General features: G+C 36.1%; 5 protein-coding genes across 6 annotated transcripts; 2 read left to right on the forward strand and 3 right to left on the reverse strand.

The window, feature by feature from the left end:
• Window positions 1-238: 238 nt before the first annotated feature.
• LOC113119962 (ras-related protein Rab-25-like) lies at window positions 239-3,219 on the reverse strand. The gene is made up of 5 exons (XM_026289730.1): window positions 3,044-3,219; window positions 2,644-2,839; window positions 1,758-1,951; window positions 1,165-1,245; window positions 239-739 (listed from the first exon to the last, which is right to left on the reverse strand). Exons 1-5 carry the CDS (start codon window positions 3,078-3,080, stop codon window positions 624-626), a joined length of 624 nt encoding a protein of 207 aa, XP_026145515.1. The 5' UTR covers window positions 3,081-3,219; the 3' UTR covers window positions 239-623.
• A 738-nt stretch (window positions 3,220-3,957) lies between these two features.
• sf3b4 (splicing factor 3b, subunit 4) lies at window positions 3,958-6,365 on the forward strand. Its single transcript, XM_026289726.1, has 5 exons — window positions 3,958-4,035; window positions 4,370-4,498; window positions 4,593-5,126; window positions 5,637-5,969; window positions 6,060-6,365. The coding sequence occupies exons 1-5, from the start codon at window positions 4,002-4,004 to the stop codon at window positions 6,212-6,214; spliced, it is 1,185 nt and encodes a 394-aa protein (XP_026145511.1). The 5' UTR covers window positions 3,958-4,001; the 3' UTR covers window positions 6,215-6,365.
• A 306-nt stretch (window positions 6,366-6,671) lies between these two features.
• Window positions 6,672-12,105, reverse strand: gabpb2a (GA binding protein transcription factor subunit beta 2a). The gene is made up of 8 exons (XM_026289725.1): window positions 11,949-12,105; window positions 11,013-11,120; window positions 10,150-10,317; window positions 9,835-10,029; window positions 9,613-9,754; window positions 9,347-9,514; window positions 8,405-8,517; window positions 6,672-8,215 (listed from the first exon to the last, which is right to left on the reverse strand). Exons 2-8 carry the CDS (start codon window positions 11,118-11,120, stop codon window positions 7,886-7,888), a joined length of 1,224 nt encoding a protein of 407 aa, XP_026145510.1. The 5' UTR covers window positions 11,949-12,105; the 3' UTR covers window positions 6,672-7,885.
• Window positions 12,106-12,833: 728 nt separating this feature from the next.
• LOC113119963 (protein AF1q) lies at window positions 12,834-13,627 on the reverse strand. The gene has a single exon (XM_026289731.1). The coding sequence runs from the start codon at window positions 13,619-13,621 to the stop codon at window positions 13,364-13,366; it is 258 nt and encodes an 85-aa protein (XP_026145516.1). The 5' UTR covers window positions 13,622-13,627; the 3' UTR covers window positions 12,834-13,363.
• A 3,428-nt stretch (window positions 13,628-17,055) lies between these two features.
• On the forward strand, window positions 17,056-25,453 carry mindy1 (MINDY lysine 48 deubiquitinase 1). 2 transcript variants are annotated; one of them, XM_026289733.1, is made up of 12 exons: window positions 17,056-17,235; window positions 17,512-17,582; window positions 17,762-17,827; window positions 18,113-18,745; window positions 19,634-19,691; window positions 21,656-21,720; window positions 22,684-22,842; window positions 22,913-23,015; window positions 23,117-23,259; window positions 23,521-23,712; window positions 23,953-24,093; window positions 24,916-25,453. In XM_026289733.1, the coding sequence occupies exons 4-12, from the start codon at window positions 18,116-18,118 to the stop codon at window positions 24,982-24,984; spliced, it is 1,560 nt and encodes a 519-aa protein (XP_026145518.1). In that variant the 5' UTR covers window positions 17,056-17,235; window positions 17,512-17,582; window positions 17,762-17,827; window positions 18,113-18,115; the 3' UTR covers window positions 24,985-25,453. The 2 variants fall into 2 exon arrangements, with proteins under 2 accessions (XP_026145518.1, XP_026145519.1); XM_026289734.1 differs by lacking the exons at window positions 23,953-24,093; window positions 24,916-25,453 and adding an exon at window positions 23,880-23,946 and having other exon boundaries at window positions 17,762-18,745; window positions 23,521-23,750.
• The last annotated feature ends 1,068 nt before the right edge of the window (window positions 25,454-26,521 follow it).

The following is a 26,521-nucleotide window of genomic DNA, read 5'->3' on the forward strand; positions in this document are numbered from 1 at the left end:
ATAAGATTTCAAGAATAAAATATTGCTGTTTCGCTAAATATAATGAATTTTGCAAGCCGCAGCAGAGTGCAGAGCGTCTTCCAGTTTCTATAATGAAAATCACTTTTTTTTCCTTCTTGCATGCAAGAACTCAGATCTCACCCTTTTGGAAAATAAATGCAAAAATTAATGCAAAAATCCATAAGAGTATTTCCATGAGAAATTAATAACTAAAAATATATCAAAGATCAGTCCAAGATTGAATGGTTTATATTTTTATTTAATTTATAGACCCGAAGTCTGCAGTAAAATAGAAATATTGTTAATTTCACACCGTATAAATAACTTTATAATACAGCACAACCCATTTGTGTTCCATTCAAAGTAATTCAAATTCATGTCAAGTCATAATTGACAGAAACATATCTTATCTTACATTATAAGTTTCAACTGTTTACATCTTTTAAAAGTAAAAAAAACAAGCCACAAAACAATAATGCATAAAAATGTGGGTCCCTCCCATTTTGCTCGCGGATATGACATCCACTGAGGGTCAAGTATGAAGAAATGCCTCCATGCAGCTATGACATGATCCATGTCACAGATAAATGTCTTAGTTTTGCTCTTGATGTTCATTCATCTGTTCAGGAGCTGTTACAGCAGGACCGTCTCTCCTCGTTAAACTCGCTGGAGGGGCCCAGGGTCACCGCGCTGATCGAGCCTCTGGTGACCTCTTTACTAGCAACTTTCTGGTGTATTGCTGATGAAGGAAACATAAATCAACACTCACTTTCTGCATTTAACATAGGTTAAAATCTACAAAGATTTTAAACTAAAGATATAAACTGGTTATGAAGTTTTGAATAATCATGAGTATCTTATGCTCACCAAAGCTTCATTTATTTGATCAACAATACTGAAAAACTGGACTAAAACTTAAAAGAACTTTGATTAGAATGAGTTCTGTTTGGAAAGGATCAGATGATACTGAAGTCTGAAGAGATGATCAAAATCCAGCTTTGCATCACAGGAATAAATAACATTTCAAAATATTTTAAAATAGAAAACGGTGAACACTGTATAAAAAAAACTTAATTATTCCAAACTTTTGCTTATCAGCGAAATTCTATAAATCGTCCTATGATTCAATGTTAATTAGTGATTTTAAGTCAAATGCAAACTCACCTGTTAGAACTTCAAGGAAGGCAGATTCAACATTAGTTGACTCTAATGCGGATGTCTCCATAAAAAGTAAGCCTTTGGACTCTGTTTTATCAGATAAATAAACCATAAAAGGGAATTAAAATAGAAAATTAAGAGGAATTCTCACACTCTAGTCATGGAAAACATAAGAAAATATTTTGAAGAATGTCTAAACAACATTAGACCCCATTAACTTTCATTGCACATGCAAAAAAAAAAAATATTTCTAAATGTTGTCTTTCATGCTCATCAGAATACAGAAAGTTGCACAGGTTTGGAATAGCATCACAATCAGGATATAAAAATGCCTTTTATTTCTAAATTTTAAATGTAAAAATCATACTAACAATATAAGTACACCTCAGGAAACATTAAAAAAAAATAATAATAATGCACATCATGGGACCTTTGAGGCACATGTCAAACTCCAGTCCTGAGGGGGCACTGTCCTGTCCTGTAAAGTGTAACTTCAAAACCCCTGCCTGAAAATTTCTAGTAATCCTGAGGCTTGTTTAATTAGGGTTGGAGCTAAACCCTGCAAGTCTAAAACAAAAAGTTATTAAATGCATTTGCACCTGCAAAGTCCTTCGCCTCCTCTTTTGGCACAGTGCGTACATTTCCCAGGTCGCTTTTATTTCCCACAATCATGACAACTATGTGAGGATCAGCGTGGTGATACAGCTCCTTCAGCCATCGCTCCACGTTCTCATAGGTCAGGTGCTTGGTGATGTCATAAACCAGCAGTGCACCCACGGCTCCCCTGTAATAACTACAAAGAACCAAACTACTCATTAGTACATGTGCAGAAACAGGACATGGATATTGGTTAAAATTGTACTTTATGATTCATTACTTTGTTTTAAATGAGAAAGGTCCTTTTTCATAATCATAACCTAACATAATTCATTACTTTTCACTGGTAAATACAAATACAAATTTGTACAAAAAATACAATACCATTCAATTTTTTTTTTTTTTTTTTTTTTTAAGTGAATACTTTTAGTCATCAAGTATGCATTAAACTGATAAAAAGTGACAATAAAGACAATCAAATCTTGATGCAGCATCTTTTAGTATGGAATTAATTCAAGTTCACTATTTGCTTTCATGCTAATTATACTTAAAATATCAAAGAATTATCCTCTCTGTGAAGTTGTGGCTCTCAAAAAGTTCTTTGGATACTAAACATGCACTGTATGAATGTTACTACATCGACATAAAATCTCAAAACCAAGAGTAAAAAGCAATCTAAATACTTGTTAGGGCAACTGTAGATGTCAGTCACATGTTAGTGTTGCCCAGACTAATAAAAGAGTGGTTCTGGGTGTGATGCTTAATCAATCAATACAAATTCCACAGCCGGCATTATCCTAAATAAGGATTAATGTGGACGTGCATAGATCAAGTATATCCTTAGGATTAAAGAATATATATTTTGAGATGAGGAAGTGAGTGACTTACGCTGAGGTGATTGCCCTGTAGCGCTCTAGACCTGCAGTGTCCCAGATCTGGGCCTTGATGGTAATATTATCCACTTGAATGGAGCGAGTGCTGAATTCCACTCCAATGGTTGTACGGCTGTCATGATTGAACTCGTTTTTGGTAAATCTGGACAGTAGATTGCTCTTTCCAACCCCCGATTCCCCGATTAAAACCACTGAAAGACAACAAAACTGATTGAGTTTTTAATTCTAATTTAAGAAATTAACAGCTGCCTACAAATTCATGCCTCTAGTAGAAACACAAGGAAACAAGAACAAATAAACAATTTAGTTGTTTTTTCATATGATATGATTACTAGTATTATCATTCAGACTGTCTGAAATAAAATCTGATCTCTAGTCAATTGGTTCAAACTTACCTTTGAAGACAAAGTTGTAGGCTAAATCTGTCCCCATGTTCACCCTAGCAGTAATGTGTCAGTCTGTATGTAGTGCTTACGTGTTACAATGACTCGAAATCCACTGGGAGGAGAAAAGCAGATGCTCAGGTTTCTGAAAAGCTTTATTGATCCATTCTTGTGCTGGTCAGACTCCTCTTTGAGACAGTTTGGGTGGAGGAGCAGGTGAAACAGGTAGAACCACTGACACACAATGGGAGTGACTTCACACTTTCACACAAAACTGTTAAATCTCAGTTCTTTCTCAGAACAAACAGTACATGTATCCAGTCTGTATGTCTATAAACCAGACATACAGCTGAGTCATAAAACAGCTGATCTGTATCAACATGTAGGCTACTTGTCACATTCATAACTTCTGCTGACAGATTCAGTTTCTGTAAACATAAGATAAAGGGGTTTCACTTAATATGCTTATAAGCAGGAATGAACTGTTTTAATAAAAATGCAAATTAACTTTATTTTGATGCAAATATATCTGTTTATTTTAAATTAGGCTGGTAAATCGCATTCCATGCAGCATTTACATGTCAGTATTCTTGCTTATTGATGGGTACATACAGCTCATGGATAAATTAATAAACTGCATGTTTGATTTTGAGGACGGTTTTGTTACTTTTGCATTATGAACAATGCGGTGTGTAGCCTATTGGGTTTCCACAGGTGTCCAGAAAGGTGCTAAAACACTGATATAGCACTGCCCTGGCTCCATTTTACGAGCTTTAGCAAAATAAAATAAAAGATTGAGCGATGTGACAACAAACAAGCAAAAGAGGCAGTAAATCAGAATTAAACTAAACAACAACCGCAAGGGCGATAACGTTCGTCCTCCTGTCCTGTAGGCGGCAGCACTGCGCTGTGGAAGCGCTGTTGTGTTGTATTGAATCACTTCCGTCAGGCACACGCCGGATTCATCATCATGGCGGCGGGACCGATTTCAGAACGAAATCAAGGTAAATTTAAAAATTATTAACTCATAGGGATATTTCAGTGCGCTATGTTTGCGAAATGAAAAGTATTGCAGAACTATGGAAAGATTAAAGCGTTTCATATCTTCTCGATTAGTCTTGAGTCGCTTACTGCCACTCATTAAAATATGCTTGCTAAAAACAGATAACAAAGAAAAGTTTTGGTTTTAATTTAGATGAAATTAATCTAGCTAATATAATATATCCATATGAATATTATAAGTAGCAAAAACGTCAAAATAATGTGTATTTTATTTTATAAGGGCCTTACTTTGTGTCCCGTGCAGTAGTGTTCAATTTTGTCATTGATTTTTCTCAGATGCCACTGTTTATGTGGGAGGTCTTGATGAGAAGGTCTCTGAACCTTTGCTATGGGAGCTTTTCCTGCAAGCTGGTCCTGTTGTAAACACACACATGCCCAAAGACAGAGTAACAGGACAACATCAGGGTGAGATACCTTATCTTTAAACCTTCAGAGAAAAAGAAGAAGAAAACTCCACCATTTGCATGATTTTAAGTTGAGATTTCTCTCCATTCTGTAGGTTATGGCTTTGTGGAGTTCCTCAGCGAAGAGGATGCAGACTACGCCATAAAGATCATGAACATGATCAAACTTTATGGCAAACCCATTCGAGTCAACAAGGCTTCGGCACACAACAAGAACCTTGACGTCGGCGCTAACATCTTCATCGGCAACTTAGACCCTGAGATCGACGAGAAACTGCTTTATGACACCTTCAGCGCTTTTGGCGTGATCCTTCAGACACCCAAGATCATGCGTGATCCGGACACGGGCAACTCGAAGGGTTATGCTTTCATCAACTACGCAAGTTTTGATGCCTCCGATGCAGCCATTGAAGCCATGAATGGCCAGTATCTCTGCAACCGGCCCATCACGGTCTCATATGCCTTTAAGAAAGACTCAAAGGGCGAGAGGCACGGCTCAGCTGCAGAGCGCCTCCTGGCCGCCCAGAATCCTCTTTCACAGGCCGATCGTCCCCATCAGCTTTTCGCAGATGCTCCTCCACCCCCCAGTATTCCTACACCGGTCATGACCGCCCTTGGACCAATTCCAGGTTAGTTAAAGGGATAGTTGCCCAACAATTCTGTTATTGTTTACTCAACTCTGTTTATATAGTGCTTTATACAATACAGGTTGTTCCAAAGTAGCTTCATGGTATTAAACTGGGAAGTAACAGAATCAATGAGGAAGCTAAGTCACTACTTCAGTCACTACTTCAGATAATTCAGTTCCATAAGAGTATAAAGTTCATTTCGGCTATAAGCAGCTCTACATAAGATAATGTTGTAATTTTTCAGCTCGAGTCAGATTGATTGATTCCTTTAGTTTAATAAACGTTGCAAAATTTGTCAGTTATTAATAACTTATGATCTAATTTAGGCTTTTATTTACATGTAAACAATGACTGACGTACGTCTAGCATGTCACATTTGTGTTCCGATCATTGTTTAGCCGAAATTACATTTGTTTATCATATAAACTGATAATTTATCTTCTGAAGACTGGAATAAACTGCTCCAGTCCTACGGATTTGTCTAAATATGTTGTAAATTTTCTCTTGCAGGAATGCCACCTCCTGGTGCTTTCCCACCTGTTCCTCCTCCTGGCACAATGCCACATGGGATGCCACCCAGTATGGGCATGCATCCTGCACCAGGTACTACTGCACCACAGGGTGTAGGCGGAGGGCCCCCACCGGGACCACCACACTTCCCTCCTGCAGGAATGAATCCACCGGGAATGCCACCCATGCCCATGCATCCGTCAGGACATCCAGGAATGGTGCCTCCCCCACCAGGTCCGCCTGGATCTTCTCAACAAAGAGCACCACCTCCACCCGGCATGCCTCCTCCACCCATGGGTGTACCTCCCAGAGGACCATTTGGTCCCCCAATGGGTATGTGTGTGTGAACTAGTGCCTTGTGCTTTTAAATGGAAGTAAAATAGACGTAATTCAATATGAAGTAATTCCTCCTGTATTTTACAGGTCCACCAATGCATCCAGGGATGAGAGGGCCTCCTCCACCAATGCCACCTCCAGGTTATGGTGCCGGCCCACCCAGACCCCCGCCCTTTGGCTTTCAGAGAGGGCCTCCCTTGCCACCACGACCTCCTCCAGTGAGAGCACCAATGCCCCCCTAAACCCTAGTGTGAAGACCTTTTGGAAAGCTTTGTCATTTTTATTTACATTCTGTACTTTGATAGATGGTTCTCTTGCTTCTTTGTATACTGATTTCTTAATTTTGGTCAATGTACCTATTCAGACTTAGCAAGAATAAACAATTTTATATAACTGTGTGTCATTTTATTATTATTATTTGAAGTATTAAGGACTGGAGTAATGGTGCTGAAAATTCAGCTTTGCGTTACAGAAATAAATTCTATTTTAAAAGATCGAAACATTTATTTTTAGTTGTTACAAAATTGCTGCGCTACTGCATTTGATCAAAGAAATGCAGCCTTAGTGAGGTGAAGAGACTTTAAGTGTAATCATATTTACCTCAAGTTTGGATTATTTAGCATTGTTGTGTGCAATGTTTTTTTAGTGGGTTGTATATGACATGAGCAACAGAAAATGTATGCAAAAGCCATAAAAATGATCATTGCAATATTTTTAATAAAAAATAAGTCAAAAGCTGTATACATCACTTAAGCACATAATACAAGTGGGGGAAAACTCAAAAGATCAAAATTTAGCATTTACACCAGTGTAGCTTCATAAACTTAAAGCCCCAGTATATTACTGGGGCTCATGTTTACAATGTGAGGATGGCCATGTCTAAAAAAAAGAATTACATTAATCATTTTATGAATGATTAAAAAGGAAAATAATCACAATTCCTACATCGCAACTGTTTAAAGTTGACCATTTCTGCAACATGACAAACATCATTACCTGTCACTATTTTTTTGTTTTATAGCACAAAATGTGATTCACTTCTGATCTTGCCATGTATATCAGGATGTCAGATAATCATGCACCTCCAAAACCTGACTTTATCATAACTCCAGGATGTCACATTATGCATTGTAAAATACAAATCCCTGATACTGGATTTAGACTTTTTACATCTGGAAAGCTTTTTACTGTCACCGTTCACAAGAGCTCTCAAGTCAAGATTCAAAAAAAGATATACATAGAGAAAGAAATACAAGTTACAGAATGTGAATTAAATCTTCAATTTATGGGAATTACACTTTATACCCACTGAAACAAATGCAATATATTTAATAATTCACATATAATCCTTTATAAATGAAGACTAAACATGACCAAAGGCACTTTTAATTGACCTATAGATTTTAAAATCGTCCGAAGAAAAAGAACAGATTGCCTACAAATCAAATTCTTGAAATTGGTGCATTACTTCACGTCCGGTGCATAGAACATAACGCTGCAGCATTCTGAGATCAACTTTCACTGTTTATTTACAAAAGCGATGAAACTGTCTGAATAAGGCAGCTTTTCTCAAAAACATACAGTTTGCAAAGAGTTCCGTCCTGAGTGGACCTTTTCCAGCTGTTTTGAAGAATCCCATCAAGGACAAATCAGGGGTGACCACTTTTAAGGACACTACAGATACACACTCCCAGAAAGAATAATCTTCCCTGGTCGTGTGTGTGTGTGTGCATATGATGCACATTGTGGTTGTTTCTTTGTGAACTGTCATTTAAAGCAAGTAACATTAACCTTAACAGAACAAGGGAATAAATTACAAAAAGGACTTAATTGCCAAAAATAAATGAACCAAAGCAAAACTGTGCTGATGCACTCTTTGGTTGCTTGAGCACGGAGTCCAACGGGTCATCTTTTTATGAAATGACCTCCGTGTGACCCGCCGTGGCTTCCACTAAAGTTATCTGCTCGTCCGCATAGTCAATCTCTTCTGTTTTGATGACTACGCCACCTTCTGAAAACATGACTACTTCCTCTTCTCCCTCCGTGGATTCTTCTATTCCGACCTCTTCCTGCACAAACACGACGTGCTCCTGGTCGAGGGCCATGGTGCCATTGGTCTGTCCGTTTTCCATGGCTTCCAGTTTCATGCGGTACTCCTCGGCTTCCTGCTCTTTGCGGAGCAACTGCTGACGATAGGCTTGAGCTTTCCTGTTAGCTTCCTGTAACTGCCACTGGAGATGCTCCTAGAGATAGAAGAAAAGATCTATTTAACTTCTGGAGGTTTTGCTCTTAGGGCGTAACAACATGCAGTAGTACCTTTGATAATACTTTATTTTAGGGTGTCACAGAGTAAGTACATGTAGCTACTTAAATGTATAACTGCACTTTAACAAGGACACTTTAGAATAAAGTTTTTTTCTAGTTGCACTCACTGTTTCACCGGTCTCTGTATTATTGGATGAAACTTCAGTTTTTCTTTTACGGGCAGGAGGTTCAGAGTCATCAACCACTTCCTCTGTGATTTGATTGGATTGAACTGCCAATACTAATAAAACAAATTAAATGAAATTAAATTGAGAACACCTTTAAATGACAAAGTACAAGATTGTGGTGAATATATACTATACCTGGAAATGAATGAATGTGATGCAAAATAATAAAACAAATAATTTAGCAAGCATTCAATAGATCAAAAGTGACAGTACTTTAACATTGTTAGAAAAAAATGCATTTCAAATGCTGTTCTTTTGAAAAAATGTTTTTCAAAATTGAAAATAAGAATTTTTTCTTGAATACATCGTTTGACACTAAAGAGTGGACCATTAACTGCTGAAAATAAATTTGTACAAATTACAGAAATTAAACTACAATTCAAAATATATTAAAAATTGTAACAAAAAAAAAACAAACAATCAAAATATAACTTTTACTGCTATTGACTAAATAAAGGCATCCTTGATGAGTATAACACAACAGCATTTCAGTGTGAAAAAAATATAACAATAGTAATAATACATTTTGCATTGAAGCTAACAGAAAAATGTTGTAATTTCTTCTCTGGAAATTACCTTAATTCTTAAAACATTCGTCCTTTAATCTCACATTTCTGCAACTTTAATTTTGTATTGTTACGACTTTATTCTCAAAACATTATGACTTATTATTATCAGGTCCACTAATATTATCTCACAACTTTATTCTTATAATTTTATAATTTTTCTCAACTAATTCTCTTTATTCTCGTTTTGAGCTAAAATGCTGTCATACATAAGATATTTCTTTCTAAAATAGAAAAACACATACCGACACCAAACTAAAAACTGCAACATTGAGAAGTTCTCTTCAAAATCCAAAATAAGTCAAGGAAGTCATACCTTGTCGTCCATCCTGCATTGTGACAAAGAACGGTTGGCCGAGTCCATTCGTATGCAGATTTCCATGTTGATCTGTTAATATGGTTATGACCCTCTGACCCGATTCATTCACAACTTGCTGGATACTCGAGTCCAAGGCACTGACAGCAATGGCCTCCTCTGAGTCACCTAAACATCGAGGGAAAACAGAAAACAACAGGTTTAATTACCATTTAAGTTTAAAAAACATCCATCAGCGTTCACATTAACCAGTCAACATATCGTACCCGAGTTGGCTTTGATCAAGTCATTGAGGTTGACGACTCCCCCTTGGATGTTTGGGACGCCCTGAATGATGAACTGTGGGGCGGAGCTGCCGTTTATGATTGAAGCTTCTGCATTCCTGTTCACCTGATTCTGCATTCCCTCCTAAAAAACACACAAAGAGGATTCAACGTCTTTACCATTTCTGACACAACTCTGGAATGTTTTCCACGAACCCGGCAAACCTGTAATAGCTGCATAAGTTCAGCGTGTTGTATATCGACAGCGATGTCAAAGGCTGATTTGTCAAACTTGCTGAGGGCATGTACATCAGCGCCATGTTTGACCAGCAGCTCTGCGATGTTGTGATGGCCGTGCTGGGCTGCCCAGTGAAGAGCCGTCATCTTCAACATGTCCTTGGCATTGATGTCAGCACCACTCTAAAACAGAAAAAAAAAAGAAAAGTTTAGACTTGTATCGGTCTCCTCAGTTAACAAACTGAGATTAGGAATGTTTTTAATACATTCAAAGAGCATAACACAAGACAAGCATAGATTTACCCTGATTAATAAATCCACAATGACCTCATGGCCCTCTGTGGCTGCCATGTGCAGTGGGGTCCTGTCCACTTTGGTTCGGGCATCTCTGCTGACACCCGCCCTCAGCAGCACCTCAGCAGTCGAGTAATGACCATGCTGGGCTGCGAGATGTAATGGAGATGTTCCAAGCTGCAGAAAACATTAGGAGACAAACGGATGAAAATATGCCAAAGCAGTTTGTAGGTTTACAAACAAATTTTGAGCTGATATGACATTTTCCAGTTTTAAAGTTCCCTGATACTTCACTTTTTTTTTTTTTTTTTTTTTTTATCACATGCATGCATAAAGGCCATACAAATGTAGCATGTTTACTAGAATTTGTCTATGCTTACTTGTACAAGCACATCATTTGGATGGAAAAAATCTATTTTCATTTGTATTATGATATTTTTTTATATATAACACGATTTGTTAATGCAACAATTGAATATGGTATAACTGCCTTCATATTCTACATACAGGGGTTTCTACAGCTTTTATGAGTTTTTTTTTTTAAGACCATGTAAAGAAAATGTAAGGAATAAATCGAAGAGAACAAAAAATATCAATATGGTCTCTAAACATAAGTGTCTTGTATTAGCAGCACGTTAAAGTTTGAAAATGCAACTTCTAACAGATCTCTGTTACTTTTTAATTAATTTTTCATATTTTAATGCTTTTTATACAGCACAAATGTAAATTACTACAAGCAGACAATAACAAATGATGAGTCAGAACATGGCTCATATTTTTTTTTTAAGGCAATGATATCATTGCTTTACTAACTGCTTCTTGTGAAGGCTAAGCTTATAATTATATATGACATTATTGATCACATGACCAACCCAGTCTGTAGTGAACGGAGCTCCGTTGGCCATCAGCTTCCTGACCTCATCATCATGACCGCTCCGAGCTGCTTCTAGAAGACGCTTTCCCAAATCCACCAACGACATCTAGGCAAACACGGACATTAAAAATACCATAATGATAGTAAAAAAAAATTGTTTTTTGTGCTGTCAAATAATTTATCATGATTAATTGCATAATATTTTATTTTGGGAGCAATTAATCAAAATTAATCGTTTGACAGCATTCATTTATTACATGATGATGATGAAGCTTGTGTATAAATCTAACAGATATTTTGGAATGGAGATATTTTGATCTGCCACTGACCAATAATAAGTTTCAGGCCACATCCTTAACTTCAAGTTGTGTGATTGACTAAATGTAAATTTAACTTGTAATGAGATGTCATGAGAGTTGAGTTATCAAATTGGCATATACATGCATTTCATTCACATTTCAAAGCCTAAAATTTTCATTGTCTAAAAAAAAAAAAGCACTTAAAAGATATCTGTACTTTGTATTACAAATTATCCAACTATTTGCATCGATCCAGAACCTAACGTAGGCCGATTTAGACGTGCCATTTGGGTTTATTTTTCCTAAGATTTTAAAAACACATAAACTGATGCAGTAATCAGCTAAACAATGTACTTCTAAACAATCGGGTTGATAACGTTACTCAAAAAAGTGAATAAATGAACAGCAGCGTAACTAACTTAATTAAAACAGAAATAAGAGAGCGAATGGATCTTTTAAAATCGAATCCCTAAAAACACACACCTAGAAATATGAAATGCATAGTAGCTATATATCTAATGGCAATTTTAAAGCTCGTATTTTACATGTTAATCTCAAGTGCCATGTGGAGAGCTGATCACACACATCCTCCATCCGCGCCACCGACTAATGCGATCAGTGCATATTAAACTTACCTTTATACCCTGTCTGTCGGACGTATATTGTGTGATATCAAAGCTCTATATAGTTTTCGCGGCTGTATTTCTCAACTGGCTGGACATAAACATGTCTGTGTGTTTAAAGCGCATTTAGATATGGCGGCTGCTTTAACCCCGGAAATAAAAGTGAAGTCGTTCAGACCCAGTGGGCGTGTCTCAACACCTAGTGTGCAGCCTACTCAGACAGCAGGCTTGAGCCTACTAGATGCGTTTTAACACCATAAATCCTGCACAAGCCTATGATGTTCAAATAAATGCTGACTAGGTAGCTCACTTTGTTTTGACGTAGAGCCCATTCAACTGTATAGATCTTTTTTATATAAATATATTGCAACTGTATGATATATAGGTTTTACGTTTATTTGAATTTTTTTATTTATTATGTATACGTCTGATATTGTCAGAATATTGAGTTGAAATGTATGACTCAATTTTTTGGCAATCATTTTTTTATTGGTTTCTGACTAATGATGTACATAAATTATTAAGTCTTTATTCTAACTGTGATATAAATGAATGAACTTTGCTTATATTTTTGTATTGTGGCCTAGTGGTTAGAGAGTAGAGAGCTTCCTGCTTTCCTAAACTGCTACCGAGCTGTGCTCCAAAACACCTGTGCTTATCAACACAAGTAACCACAGAAAAAAACTCAAAAAAAAAAAAAAAAAACTACTTCAAGTTTAAATTGCAGTTAGAACTAAAACGCCTTTTTTTTTTTTTTTTTACATCAGTTGCATTAAAAAAAAGACGTTTTTGAATATGTATGTTTGTGTGTAACGTTGTAAAATCTCTCAGTGGTTAATGTAAAAAATTTTATCCATTTAGCTATAAAATTATAAATGAAACATTAATACAGATGCATTTTTATTCATTTAGCAGCAAGCTCACTTTAATTGGCATCTGACATTTGGCATCAAACATAATCGGGAAAAAACATATTTTAACATGGACATCTGTTCAATGCAAAAACCCTTTTAAGTGAGATTCCGGTTTAAACTAATACATTACCGTATTCATTAATATCACAAATCATTTGGCAGACAATATTATTATACAGTTTTAGATTTCTTATTTGTTCTAAACCTCCTCAACTCGAAGTGAATTTGGCAGATTATGATCTAGATATCTTAAACTTATTTCATAGCCAGTTGATCAATCACTTGTCTACAAGGCAGTGAGATACTAAATAGTGTAACTAATACATCCATATTCAGTAATGCACTACAAGTTTAATCAAACAATAAGTCAGTTATCAGTTTACTGACATGGTTTAACAAGAAAGGCATGATACACGACTCTTGTATTCATCAATATCGGAGTAGAGAATCGGTGCAACTACAGTGGCATTAAACACAGATTTGGGCAAGAACTGTGAATTGCATTGCAGTGTCTTATAACAGCAGGCTGAAATCCAAGGTATCGACACTAGCGATGGGCTCTTTCCAGTAGTTGAAGGTGGAGTAATTCAACAGCTCCAAATCCTCTTCCTCCTCCGGTCCCAGGGGTTTTTGGGAGCTCTTGGTTAACTTTGCTCCCTTGGACATGGGTATAGAAATGCCAAGGTCTTCCAGCTCTGTCAGGTCTAGTGATGGGATGGGCTGCCTCCAAAACATGAAGGAGTCAAACTGGCTGCTGGTTGTGTCTAACATTTCGATCTGTTCATTAAGAAGAGATTAAAAGATCAGCACTGCACTGCTACAAAGAAAAAAAAAAAAAGAAACAAAAAAAAGTTTTGGACTTTTGGATGAATTACACAGTAAAGGCAATCTCAACTAACTTATTTCATAGAATACATTTCATTGCTTGCTATTTAAAAACCTGTTTCCTTTTCCCTCAGGGAGCTCCTGACTTGCCCATGCACTATTTTCAGTTACCTGCTATTTTCAGGGAAACTTGAGCAATTTACATCTGTAAAACAACTTTCACATGCAGGCCAAAGGCTAAAATCTAACATAAAATAAGCACAATTATTATATTATAGTAAACTAATAATGCTTTTTTATTGATTATTAAAATAATTTTGTTATGCTAATTAACTGTAAGCAATTTAAATGTAAAAACTTGAATATGCATGTCAAAGCAGAACTTATCAATATAATTATAAAAGAAAAAAGATACTAAAACAGTGGCAACAACAAATTAAATAATGTTCAAGAATAATCTTTGTGATTGTGTCTGCACTTTAGGCATCCCATTATATAAATATATTATAGCCAGACGGAAGATTTAAGATCTTACAAGAGCAAGTTTTAGGACCTTACAATAAAATTAAAGCAAACTACATGTGAAAATAACTTTCACATGCATGTCAAATGAGAAATATATTGCAAAACTAGTAGCCTATACTGACAACTGATCAATATGTTTATTACAAAATAAAAATGTTGTGCAAACAAAAATCTTAGATGTCATTTTCAAGAATTATCTTTATGATAGTGTCTGCATATTAAGCATTTAATTATATTAATATTACAATTAGATGCAAGATGTATGACCTTAAAATAAAATGAAATATATTGTGTACTAGACTGTTGTACTAGGCTATAAAAAAAACTTATCATCATTATGCCCATTATAAAAGATATTATATCGTAGTAATAATAATAATAGTAAACAATGATTCACAGCAGTTATGTTCAATAAGCTGTCATGTTAATATATTATAATTAGATGCAAGATTTAAGACCTTAGAGGAATAAGAACAAAGTAGCATTATCTTCTCATTACAAAGAAGATATACCATTTGGAAGCTGCGATTTAAAAACATATGAAACCCTTTAAGAGCCAATCATTATCACGAAGCCGCTCTGATTAGAGCTGCACGTTCGCGTCGCGTCGCGTGGGGTGATTGAGCTCTGGCCACACAATGCAGCGGAGGTGTACGCCCACATTTCAGAGACAATCGGTGGATGGGGTCCTTAAAGGACCATCAGGAATAGCCTGCATGTTTCTTTTTTGCAGCATCTCACATGCACATCTATTAAAAGACAGAATTTCGCAGCCCCAAAAATAGTGATGGCGCATCTCATGACAAAGCATTTCAGAGATGCTTCAGTTCAGTGGTAATTATTATATTATACACACATATATATATATATATATATATATATATATATATATATATATATATATATATATATATATATTACATATTACAAGCAACCTTAAATAGGTCTCAAAAAACATTTACCAGTAAAAGACGCTCAAATTAAAGTGAGACAAAATGAGGTCATATCACATAGGTGGACATCATGCCTATGTGATGGAACACCAAAATACTTTAAGATGCTTATAATGCACAGGATTAAAACAGAAAATATTGCTCAACAAAATAACAACTGAAAGAACATACCCCTAGTACGTGATCAGATTGGCTGTCTCTGAATTACAATCTGGTTTGTAGTAATTCGGATTAGAAGAAGAAGAGGAGATACACCCTGTTGGGTCTCAATCTTCTCGCCGTCTGCTCAGTATGAATCAACCGCACCCAACATCTCTGCTAAGAGTAATGGAGGATTTGCATTCGCCCCGCCCACCTTCTGTGAGCGATTGAGGGGGACCAGTGACAGGTGCATAATTAGCGTCAAGTGGGCGTGGCTGATCAAATGTGTTAATTAAATGGTGAAGTTTAGTAACTGCATTCATGCGTGTTTGTTAGTAATTTTGTGGTGTCTTTACCATCTCTGGTACTCATCTGCTTCTGTTAACGACCCCTTCTTCTGTTTTGCAAGTGGAGTCGTCTATTGAGTGTGATGTGATGGCTGTTTTTGATTGGCTGAGTTCAGCGCCCATCACGTCGATTGATTCTCTCCACTGACTCAATTTCCTCCACGCAAAATCGAAATGTATTGATAATTTCAGTAGAATTAAAATACTTTGGCTTTGGTGTGTAAATATTAATTTTTTATAAAGTAATACCAGATGCACAGACTGTAAATGTTTCACAACTTAATATTAAAATCACGTTAGATATTTACAGGAATATAAAGAAGTTTTAACTGTAAAAAGTATGCCAAAAGATAACGCATTGTTATTCAGTAAAACACATGTTATTTGAAAATCAGTTATTCAGGGATGACCCTGTTGTGAAATATAGAATATTCATTACTGTATTATAGGCCTAGTTTGATAATAATAATAAGTTGGTACATGAAATGACTGACTTGCATGAAAAAAACAAGCTTCAGGACTCACACAAGACGAAAATAAATGATTAACACTAGATTTGAGCTCATTCCCAGTTATAGAAAACTTAATCAATCCTGTTAAACAGGTAAAGTTAAACATTCACTAAATGTGCATTTGTGTACCCTATATTATTCTTGCTGCAAAGGAGTCAGTGAAATGAAATAAAAACTGTAAATAAAAATAAATAAATAATAATAATTAAATTAGGGGTTATATAATATTGCTGAAACTGAAAGGGTTTTATAATAAAGTGCATTTATTGATGAATTTTAAAGAAAGAAAGAAAGAAAGATAATTCTGTCATTATATATATAGAACATAACATTCTTCCAAACATGTCTTTTTGTGTTTATATATATATATATATATATATATATATATATATATATATATATATATATATATATATATATATATATATATATATATATATATAAAACACAAAAGGACATGTTTGGCAGAATGTTTGGGACTGACAGCCTTAGTCAGCATTCCTCATTCATGGATTGCATCATTTTGCCCATACAGTAAATGTAAATAAAGCTGTTACTCTTCTTATAATTTCCTTTTGTCTTCTACTATAGAAAAAAAAAAATCTTATTTGTTGGAAAAATTAGGGTGACTAACTGATGAAAGATATTCTATTCTATTCTATTCGAGTTGCCATCTTCAGTGTATCTCGAGCCTGCACTTCCATCCTCCAACCACGAGATGCCACTAGATACCTGAGAATAATTCATATCCCGTACGTATTAAAATTTCAAAACATTTTACAGCCGCAATTTTGCCATTATGACTTTACAAAACACTTCGCTAAACAGAGAAAATAATAATAAATAATAATAATAGTAATAAAGAGTATATTAGCTTCCAACGTGATGTCACTGTTTACAAACACAGGCACCGGAAGTGAGACGGGCAAAAACAAGATTACGGAAAGAGAGTGACGTGCGCTTTATCAGTCAGCAAAACCTGAAGATTTCAGCCAGACAGCTCCGCTGGATTATTGTGTTTTACAGTGTATGTTTTAGGGGCAAAGAAGAACGTTTTTAAAGACTGCAGAAAGGTCGCTGTGGTAAGTATCTGCTGCTCTTAATGCACTGCTGTACTATTATCAAGAGTGTAAATACACACTAGTATGTTTATGAACTCACATACTGTACTGAGTAGAGTACTTTTTCCAAGTAAACTGATAAATACATACCTTGTTGTTCTAAAAGGAAACAATCCTTGTGTTGACAGTTAATTCATTAACAAACTCATCTGCAGTATGAATTATATATTCTCAACAATTGCTCATTTGCACTTTTACTAAGTGAATCTTGTCTAAATTGTCTTCTGTTTGTTTCAGAGTTTGTGAAATTCACAATATGAGATCAGAAAACTTTCTTAACCTCCAGAGTGTCACCCTTCAGTGATCAGGTGAAAACTAACCCTGAGGGTCTTTAAGTATAGGCTATGTAAATGTTATGCATGGAATAGTTTTGTCAAACAATCTACTGTAACCCTAAGACTCATATTTTCTAGTACTGTCTAGTAATGCATTCTGATTTGTACATGTAGAGTTTGTAAATGCGGACATGCTTTGTGTGTGTCCACAGAAAGCCTCCCTGTGACTCAGCTGTTCCCAGAATTAGCCAACTCAAAAACAACACGACTAGGCAGAGGTGTGCCGAAAAACTCCCACTTTAACAGTTTATTCCTTCGCATATTAGTGATGGGTGTGGCATGAAAGCGAGAAAGTACTAAATTTGTAAGATTGGATGTAATCTGGCTTTTTGGTGCAAGAGATTGCTTTTAAACGTTTTTGGGAAAAGCAACTGACGCTGACAGATTTTCTTTAAAAAATAGTTTTTTTTTATCAGTAATTTAAGATTTTAAAAAATTGTACTTACTTTCAACCCAGCTTTAATTAGATCTGTTAATTATAAGCACACAATCTCACTTGTCAGGTCATGGCAGATTCTTGCCCAGACACTGTTGATGGTGAGATTATAGGCCTTTCCAAGGGACAGCAGTTAAAAACAACCAAAAATGATGACTTTGATGCTGCTAGACCACACGACAAGGAAAGCAGCCAAAAAGAAGGTGACACCAATACTGAGCAATCCTCTGGGAGTATTTCTCACCTTATGAAAGATGATCTCACAGCATGCAAAGAACCTCCTACAGCCACAGCATCTCTCGAAGATGATGCTAATGAAGCTCAGTCTGATATCCGTAAAAGCCAAGACAAAACCGATGAATCTGAGATCCTCAATAGCCAATCCTGCACGCCCAGCCAATCAGAGGTGACGCCCACGTTCTCCATGGTTAGCCTGGAGTTCTCTGAGGAGACTAATGGTATTCCTCCTGATGGACCTTTGATTTCATCCCAGTCTGCTCAGGATGGCATCCAAGTCCCCTCTCAGGGGAGCGAAGGGGCCTGTGCGGGGGCTGTGAGGGCATCTGAGCCTAGCATGCCGGCATATTATTTTGTCAAGTGGATCACCTGGAAAGAGAAGAAGACGGCCATTATCACGCAGAGCGAGAACGGACCCTGCCCCCTGATTGCCATCATGAACATCCTGTTGTTGCGGTGGAAGGTAAGCCATTTTTTCAAACATTGTCCTATACATCATAAACCATACATCAATGAAAGACTTATTTCTTCACATAAAAAAAAAAATTGACCTTTATGACTGGTCTTGTGGTTCTGGGTCACATATGTAGAAATATAAATCTTACTAACCTGATTTTTTTTTTTTTTAAGAAATATGTTTATGCATCAGCGTCACACATTAAAATTAATCAAAAGTGACAGTAAAAACATTTATGTTAATTTCTATTTAAAAAAGAAAAATACTATAAATAACAATGCCTAAAAAACATATCACATCAGTGTTTTCAACACTGATAATACTGAGTAATGTTTCTTATTCTAGCATATTAAAATGATTTCTGGAAATTCAGCTTTAACGTCACAAAAAATAAATTACATTAAATAAAATATTAAAATATGAAAGTATATATTAAAAGTAGTTCTTTTAAATTGAAATAATATCATTGTTTTGCGGTATTTTCTTTAAACAAATGCAGCCGTAACTGAGCATAAGGCTTCTTTAAAAACATTAAACATCTTACCGACCCAGAACTTTTGAACAGTAGTGTTTGTATATATATAAAATGCATTGTAATTAATGATACCAGTACTTAACTGAATAAAACTTTCAGACTTTTCACTGTCCTTGTATTAGTCTAATGACTCCCCTTATCTGTTCCTGTGTGTTACTGTATAAACACTTTCTGGTTACAGTAAAATACTGATTACACATTCAAGAAAAAAACTATTGTGAAATAGAAGAAAATATGTAGATGAGGGTGTGCTGTGACTAAAAGCAGAAGTATTTGTTTGTGAATTTCATGTTCATGTACTTCACATCATTATATGTATGTAAAATATGAACTTTATGAAGTCTGTGTCCATTCTTCAGGTGAAGTTGCCGGCTCAGATGGAAGTGGTCACCACTGAAGAGCTGATGGCTCATCTTGGTAGGATGTTTTAGAGAACTGGACATGCAGTATCTGTTTTACAAATCCAATTACATTAAAACACAAAGTGCACACAGCACATCTATTGTGGTAATGGACTGTAATGCGTTAAGGAGCTCTAGTGATGCACCACAGTAAACTTTATGGTTGGAAACAGATGGCTGATGTGACTTGAGAAGGAGGGGGTGTGGTTACTGTGTGAAAACATTTGTGTTTCAGTACCATTAATGGCACCCCAATCACGGAATATACCATTAAGTCTCTGCTCTTTGTGTAAGTAGTCATTTAGAAGACGCTTTTAGGTTAAGTGCCTCGCTCAAGGACACAATGGTAACACTTTCTGACCCCTCGGTGGGTTCGTATCCTTACTAGTTCAGACGTTTAAAGACACAGTTACCCAAAAATGAAAATTTGCTGAAAATGTGCTCACCCTTAGGCCATCTAAACATTTGTTGGAGAAGTTTAGTATTACATCACATGCTCACCAATAGATCCTCTGTAGTGAATGGGTGCCGTCAGAATGAGTCCTGACAGCTGATAAAAACATCACAGTAATGCACAAGTAATAGTTGATCAGTTAACAGTTCAATAAATGTTGTGTGAAGTGAAAACTCTGCATCATTAAAGTGGTTTAGTTTTAAACCATTGCTTCTGGCCAAAAATACAAATCCACAGTCCATAATAATGCTTTCTCCAAAATCTTGGATTTTTGAAAATTACCTTTCATGCAGTGTGGTCATGCAGTCTCTAAACATCCTGAAAAGTTTTAAATCTGAAAGTGCAACGTTTATAAACTAAAGTTATTTTCTCTCAAAAGAAAGAGTCGACTCTGAATCATTAAAACGAGTCGTTTTTAAAACGAGTCTAGCCCACTTGATGGTCTTTTCTCTTTGGTCTGAATGAAAATGCCAATTAATTCTTTGCCACTAGATGCCGCTTTTGAAGCGGTAAAAATAGCGCTTTCCCCGGTAACGCTGTACACAAAGCAGCACTGCGCTAACAAACGCTGATTTATCAGGTATTACAGGCAGGATTGAATGAAAATGAAACCAATCGGACCAATCACAGCAGATTAGCGGCATGCAAAGGAGGGGTTTGGAAAAATGAATCGATGAGAAAATAATTTGGGAGTCTGAGCAAGCAAGGTGAAAAATAAATGCATATTTTAGGACAAGGACAGTGTTTTTTGACCTTTCATGTGTGTCAACCTGTTTTTGAGAGACTCCTAAATCTAAAATATGAACCTTTCATTACCCATGATGGATTTATTACAAACATGCAGCTTTTTGCTTCACTGGAGTTGTGTGGATTATTAAGGTTTTATCAGCTGTTTGGACTCTCATTCTGACGGCACCCATCCACTGCAAAGGATCCAGTGAGCAAGTGATGTAATGCTAGATTTTCTCTACATCTGATGAAGAAACAAACTATATATTGAATGGCCTGAGTAAATTTTCAGCAAATGTTTATATTTGGGGCAAACTTTTCCTTTAAATTACTACTCTTGATCAGCTATGGGTGTAGGATTTCTTTAACAGTGTCCCAAAAATGTATTTGGAAACGTTTGCACATTGAAGTCACATACATGAATGTCATTGCATTGCAACAATTCAAAAAAAATCTTTTAACTCTTGTTATCCTTTTTTTTTTTTCTAATTCCTATTATCCAACTTGTCTCACAATCTTAGTATTTATATTAATGTACTGACATTTCTCTAACACAATGATATTTTAAGTGTGGCTTAAGTGTCCAAATATTTTTTGGAGCCACTGTATATCGCCTATTATTAGGTTCTAGCTAGAAAGATAAACCTGTTATGTTGCTGAGTGATGGGGAGATAAACAAGTGCTTTCACAAACAAATATGTTTGACATGAAAAGGTTACACTTCTCAAATCACACAACCTTTCACAGAAAGCTGAAGTGTTTTTGAAAGGCTTAAGCCCAACCATTTCTCGTTCTAGGTGAATGTGTGCTGTCCATCAAACCGCGGGAGAAAGCAGAAGGCATGGAGCTCAACTTCCAGCAGGTGAATCGTAGTATGGGACAACCATTGTAACAGGCTCAACTCTGCACATGTCTAGTGAATATAATTAACATGTTAAGCAGCTGACAGGCGCTGGAAATCTCAGAACCAAAAGACATATACAATCAGATATTGTGAATGAGGTCTTCAGTCTGTGAATGAAGGCTTGTGATCCCTTCATTAACATTTTCCAACAATTACAACGTGTGTTTGTGCTTATAGATGCACAAATGAAAGCCTTCTTTTGTTCATGTGCCCTTGGTGTTCCTTTTTGCTCACAACTGAAAATTAAATGAATTCGATTGAATAATTCAAGCTTAATGTTTTATTTTTTACAATATAAATGAAAATAATAAATGAAAAATGTAGACATGATTTATTTTAGAATATTTCAGATTGTTATTTATTATTTATACAGCCTGCTATTGGCTTGACTTGAGAATTGCAAACAAAAATAATCCATTTTTTTTTTTTACATTTACATTTATTCATTTGGCAGACGCTTTTGTCCAAAGCGATAATTTTATTATTTATTATTATTATCTTATTATTTTTATTATTATTAAGTTGCCATTAATTTGTCAAAAGTGATATATATATATATTTATATATTTGTATTATGATTATTATTTCTATTTATTTATTTATTTACTTTTTCAAATAAAAACTTTTTATGTTTCTTGAGCACCAAATCAGCAAATTTGATTAATTTCTGCCCCTAAACCTTTGAACTTAATAATTTTTTTAATGCAAATTTTGTGATTTCACTTTAATAGGTTAGCTAAGAGCAGTCAGCATGTTTTGTGGTAAATATTACTCATACTATTTTACATTTGACCCAGATCTCTCTGTATATCCGATAATGAGGCCAGTAACAGAACCGTCATAAATTAGCCTGTATGTATTTGTGTATATCTTTGTCTCCGAAGATTTTGTTTTTAATCGCATTTCTCATTCCCTTCACAGAACATGAACGATGCGATGGCCGTGCTGCCAAAGTTGTCCACAGGCCTCGACGTCAATGTGCGTTTTACCGGTGTGTCGGATTTTGAGTACACTCCTGAGTGCATCGTCTTCGATCTGCTCGACATCCCGCTCTACCACGGCTGGCTTGTCGACCCACAGGTACGTCAGCAGAAAAATGATATAATGTGTGGATCCTGTGTAACAATACAAGCGCTTTATTCTTCTTCAGAGTCCTGAGGTGGTGTCTGCAGTGGGCAAACTCAGCTACAACCAACTGGTGGAGAAGATCATAGAGTTCAAGCACTCGACAGACAGCAGTCAAGTCAGTGAAGGTACAGTTAATGTTATTTCTTATGCACGAATGGATCAGATATTGAATATATCACAGGTGCGTGGACTCCTCAGCATTATATTAATGTCTGTTTGTTGACAGGTTTGATAGCAGAGCAGTTTTTGGAGTCCACAGCAACCCAGCTGTCGTATCACGGCCTGTGTGAGCTCAACACGACAGCCAAGGAGGGCGAACTGTCTGTATTTTTCAGGAACAACCACTTCAGCACTATGATAAAGCACAAGGTGTTTAGCAGCCTTCCCACACCAGCACTCTCCATAGCAGCTAAGCTGATTATAACAACCCCAGCGCATCAAGCTACTTTAAACCCACCACCAATAGAAGTGGGGCAGATCTTTATAGCAAAAATAACACAGAAGTCTTTATTTGCTTAGGTTTTTTTAAACCCAAGTTAAACATTCCGCTTGAGTGAATGCACTTTGTTCATATTTTAAGGAGAAAGATGCACTTTAATGCAGAGTTTTTGCTATTATAAACTTGTGCAGGGTCATCTTTACCTGCTGGTCACCGATCAGGGCTTCCTGCAGGAGGAGAGCGTGGTGTGGGAGAGTCTCCACAATGTGGAGGGGGATGGAAACTTCTGTGACTCGGACTTCAGATTGTGTCACCCTTCCCAGAAACCCGCAGCAGAGAGCCAGCCCTCCTCACAACAACAGCAGCAAATGCAGATCGATCAGGTGATTGAGATTTTGCCTGCTTTCTCCTATCACATAGGTGTAAGAGTAACCAATACTATCACAGCCCATCTAACACGATCCAATGTAAAACATATCTACATCCTCACCCAATGATTACGCAGTTTCACTCAGAAATACTCTATGTAATTTTATGTGAAGTGAAATGCTTTGAAAAAGCGGTGTGTACCAACATTGGTTGAATTTATCGCCATTCAGTGAATGTTTGGATGTGTTCTGCAGGACTATCTGGTGGCGATGTCCCTGCAGCAGCAGCAGGGTGAGGCTCCTGGACCCCTGAGTGATCTTGAGCTGGCCAGACAGCTGCAGCAGGAGGAGTACCAGCAGCCACAAACACAGCCGCACCAGCCCTCAGCGGGACAGGTACTTCCTGCCTCTCCTTCAGGAGGAAACGCTTGTGCAGGGAACTTCAGGGAAGCATTCTATGAGATTAAATTGGCTTTATTCACGAAACCCTAGCAGAATGAATACCTGAGTAAATCATTTATAATTAGATTAAATAGAGTTTTTTTTTGTTACATTGTCCTTACTGTTGCTTTTGGTCATTTTAATTCCGTCTTGCTGAGAGAAAGAAAAGAAAGAAAAAAAGTAGTGTAGTTCACCCAAAAATGAAACTTCTGTCATCATTTACTCGCCCTCATGTCGTTACAGACCTGTATGATTCTTTCTGATATTTTGAAGAATTTTCTATAAACCGTGTCAGTGACGATGTTGTAGGGGAAAGCTTGTTTCTGCATGGGATTAGAAAAAATTGTAATAATTACGACTTTTTCTTTCGTTGAAATACAGAATTTTTCCAGTTTCCCACAATTTTGTCTTTTGTCCTCACAATTCTAAGAAAAGAAATTGTGAAGAATAAAAAAAAAAGAATTGTGTGATTTAAAAAGTCTCAATTACCTTTTTTTAAATTAAATTCCACAGAAAAAAAAAAACAGAAACTGCTGTATGTAAATTGCATGATTTTTTATTGATTTATGAAAAAAAAGTCTATATTGTGAGATTGTAAACTCATTTATACAAAAAAAGCTTCCACCGATTCCACGAGATACATACGAAAGTTTCCTTTAAAAAGCCCAAAGCAGTTGTAACTTTTCCCCACTCAGTTAAAGGTTTCTGCTGTAGTGTAGTGACAAAATTCAGAAAGAAGATTTGCTGAAACTGAACTCTTTCATCGTGTCCCTGCAGATGAGAGGTCAACACGCAGGACAGAGGCGCCGGGAAAAGAAGGACGACTCGGATTGCTGTATTCTTTAGGTCAGAGTCCACTCACCTCTCAAAGTCTCTTCTGTACCACTACTGAAACATGGGACTTCACTCTTAGCGGACCTGTCGTCCCAATGCCAAGCCTGCCTTTACAGTACAGTTGACCCCTCATTTTCACCTTTCCTTTATCCTCACGGTTGGAACTGTTGCTCATCGTTGTCTACTGGACCAAATAAAGGTAGCAATTGTTCCTAAGCACTAATGAGCATTTGTTTGAGTGCTACTGTGGAGCTCCTAACTATGCCATTAAAGATTGAAGTCTGTAATGGTAAATAATCAGGTATTGTAATAACAATTTAATATTACACTGATATGCTACTGTCTCAAGTTGATCTGTACATAGTAACTTGCCATCGGCTTTTCATCCAAAGTGATGTACAGTACACTAAGTACACAAGGCTCTGTGGAGCTCCCTGGATCCTGTAAGCTGAGCTAATAAAAGCCACCTGTTAACAGGAAATGTGTGAGCATTGATTTATGAAACGTCTGGAATATTGGAATTACACAAAGAAAAACGTAAAAATCATTTTTGTTTAGCGTTATCATAAGCATATGCACAATGGGCTCCAAAATCGGAGAGCTTTTGTGAAAAACCTATTTTGCATTTTTGTCTAATACAAACCCGAGAGCATGTGTGCTTTAATTGAAGACAGAACATCTGGCTGTACAAAGAGACACATGATCAATGTCACAAATCTATGTACATTTGGATTAAAGTGTCACTTTGCAATACATACATTTCATCATTTAAAAAAAATTTTTTTTTTCCAGATTTAAATTGGGGGGAAGAAAGCCCAATGTGTCAAAGTCTCTGATTTTTATCAGACAAGGAATATTCATAAACATGCAAAACTTTGGGGTGATTTTTTTTTTTTAGAAAACTAAATTACTTCTAAGAAAGGATACATTAAACTGATGGTAAAGGCATTCGTTACAAAGATTTGTATTTTAAATAAACTTTTTTTAAAATCTTCTATTCATCAAAGAATCCTGCAAAAATTAGCCAATATTATATTTTTAACATTGCTAAAAACAAGAAAACTTTCTTCAGTAGCAAATCAGCCTATTAGAATGATTTCTGAAGGACCATGTGACACTAAAGACTGGAGGAATTCAGCTTTGACCAGACTAAATTACATTTTATAAAATAGAAAACAAGTATTTTAAATTGTAATCATATTTCACAATATCGACTTTTTTTGTGATAAAGGATAGAGGTATTAACATTTTAAAAAAAATATTACCAGCCCAAACCTTTTGAACCGCCTGTATTGTTTTATATATATATATATTTTTTTTATGTCAAATATATAATTTCAACTATATATTTAGTCTAAATCATTTTCTGTGATAAAGGAGGAAAACAAAACAGACTAGTAAGTGGTGAACTCAAAGTAAACCTGAACTCAAATATTTATCCTTACAGATAACCAGACAACTAAAGTTCCTTTCACACGTTTAAATACAATGGTTTATCATTTTACAATGATACTTTAAAAATGTGGTTCACAAACACTTGATATAAAGA

This window comes from Carassius auratus, chromosome 19 (assembly GCF_003368295.1).
Source record: "Carassius auratus strain Wakin chromosome 19, ASM336829v1, whole genome shotgun sequence".
In the NCBI taxonomy this organism is placed as follows: Eukaryota; Metazoa; Chordata; class Actinopteri; order Cypriniformes; family Cyprinidae; genus Carassius; species Carassius auratus.

Excerpts from the sequence above, each read along its gene's own strand:
- LOC113119962 (XM_026289730.1), bottom strand. The coding sequence starts at position 3,080 with ATGGGGACAGATTTAGCCTACAACTTTGTCTTCAAAG. Across the intron at positions 1,246-1,757 it reads GGAGGCGAAGGACTTTGCAG|AGTCCAAAGGCTTACTTTTT; the intron begins GTGCAAATGCAT and ends CTGATAAAACAG. Across the intron at positions 740-1,164 it reads CTTCCTTGAAGTTCTAACAG|CAATACACCAGAAAGTTGCT; the intron begins GTGAGTTTGCAT and ends TTCCTTCATCAG.
- sf3b4 (XM_026289726.1), top strand. The coding sequence starts at position 4,002 with ATGGCGGCGGGACCGATTTCAGAACGAAATCAAG. Across the intron at positions 4,036-4,369 it reads GATTTCAGAACGAAATCAAG|ATGCCACTGTTTATGTGGGA; the intron begins GTAAATTTAAAA and ends GATTTTTCTCAG. Across the intron at positions 5,970-6,059 it reads ACCATTTGGTCCCCCAATGG|GTCCACCAATGCATCCAGGG; the intron begins GTATGTGTGTGT and ends TGTATTTTACAG.
- gabpb2a (XM_026289725.1), bottom strand. The coding sequence starts at position 11,120 with ATGTCGTTGGTGGATTTGGGAAAGCGTCTTCTAGAAGCAGCTCGGAGC. Across the intron at positions 10,318-11,012 it reads CTCCGTTCACTACAGACTGG|CTTGGAACATCTCCATTACA; the intron begins GTTGGTCATGTG and ends TGTTTTCTGCAG. Across the intron at positions 10,030-10,149 it reads TTGTGGATTTATTAATCAGG|AGTGGTGCTGACATCAATGC; the intron begins GTAAATCTATGC and ends TTTCTGTTTTAG.
- LOC113119963 (XM_026289731.1), bottom strand. The coding sequence starts at position 13,621 with ATGTTAGACACAACCAGCAGCCAGTTTGACTCCTTCATGTTTTGGAGG.
- mindy1 (XM_026289733.1), top strand. The coding sequence starts at position 18,116 with ATGGCAGATTCTTGCCCAGACACTGTTGATGGTGAGATTATAGGCCTT. Across the intron at positions 18,746-19,633 it reads TCCTGTTGTTGCGGTGGAAG|GTGAAGTTGCCGGCTCAGAT; the intron begins GTAAGCCATTTT and ends TCCATTCTTCAG. Across the intron at positions 23,260-23,520 it reads GCACTATGATAAAGCACAAG|GGTCATCTTTACCTGCTGGT; the intron begins GTGTTTAGCAGC and ends AAACTTGTGCAG.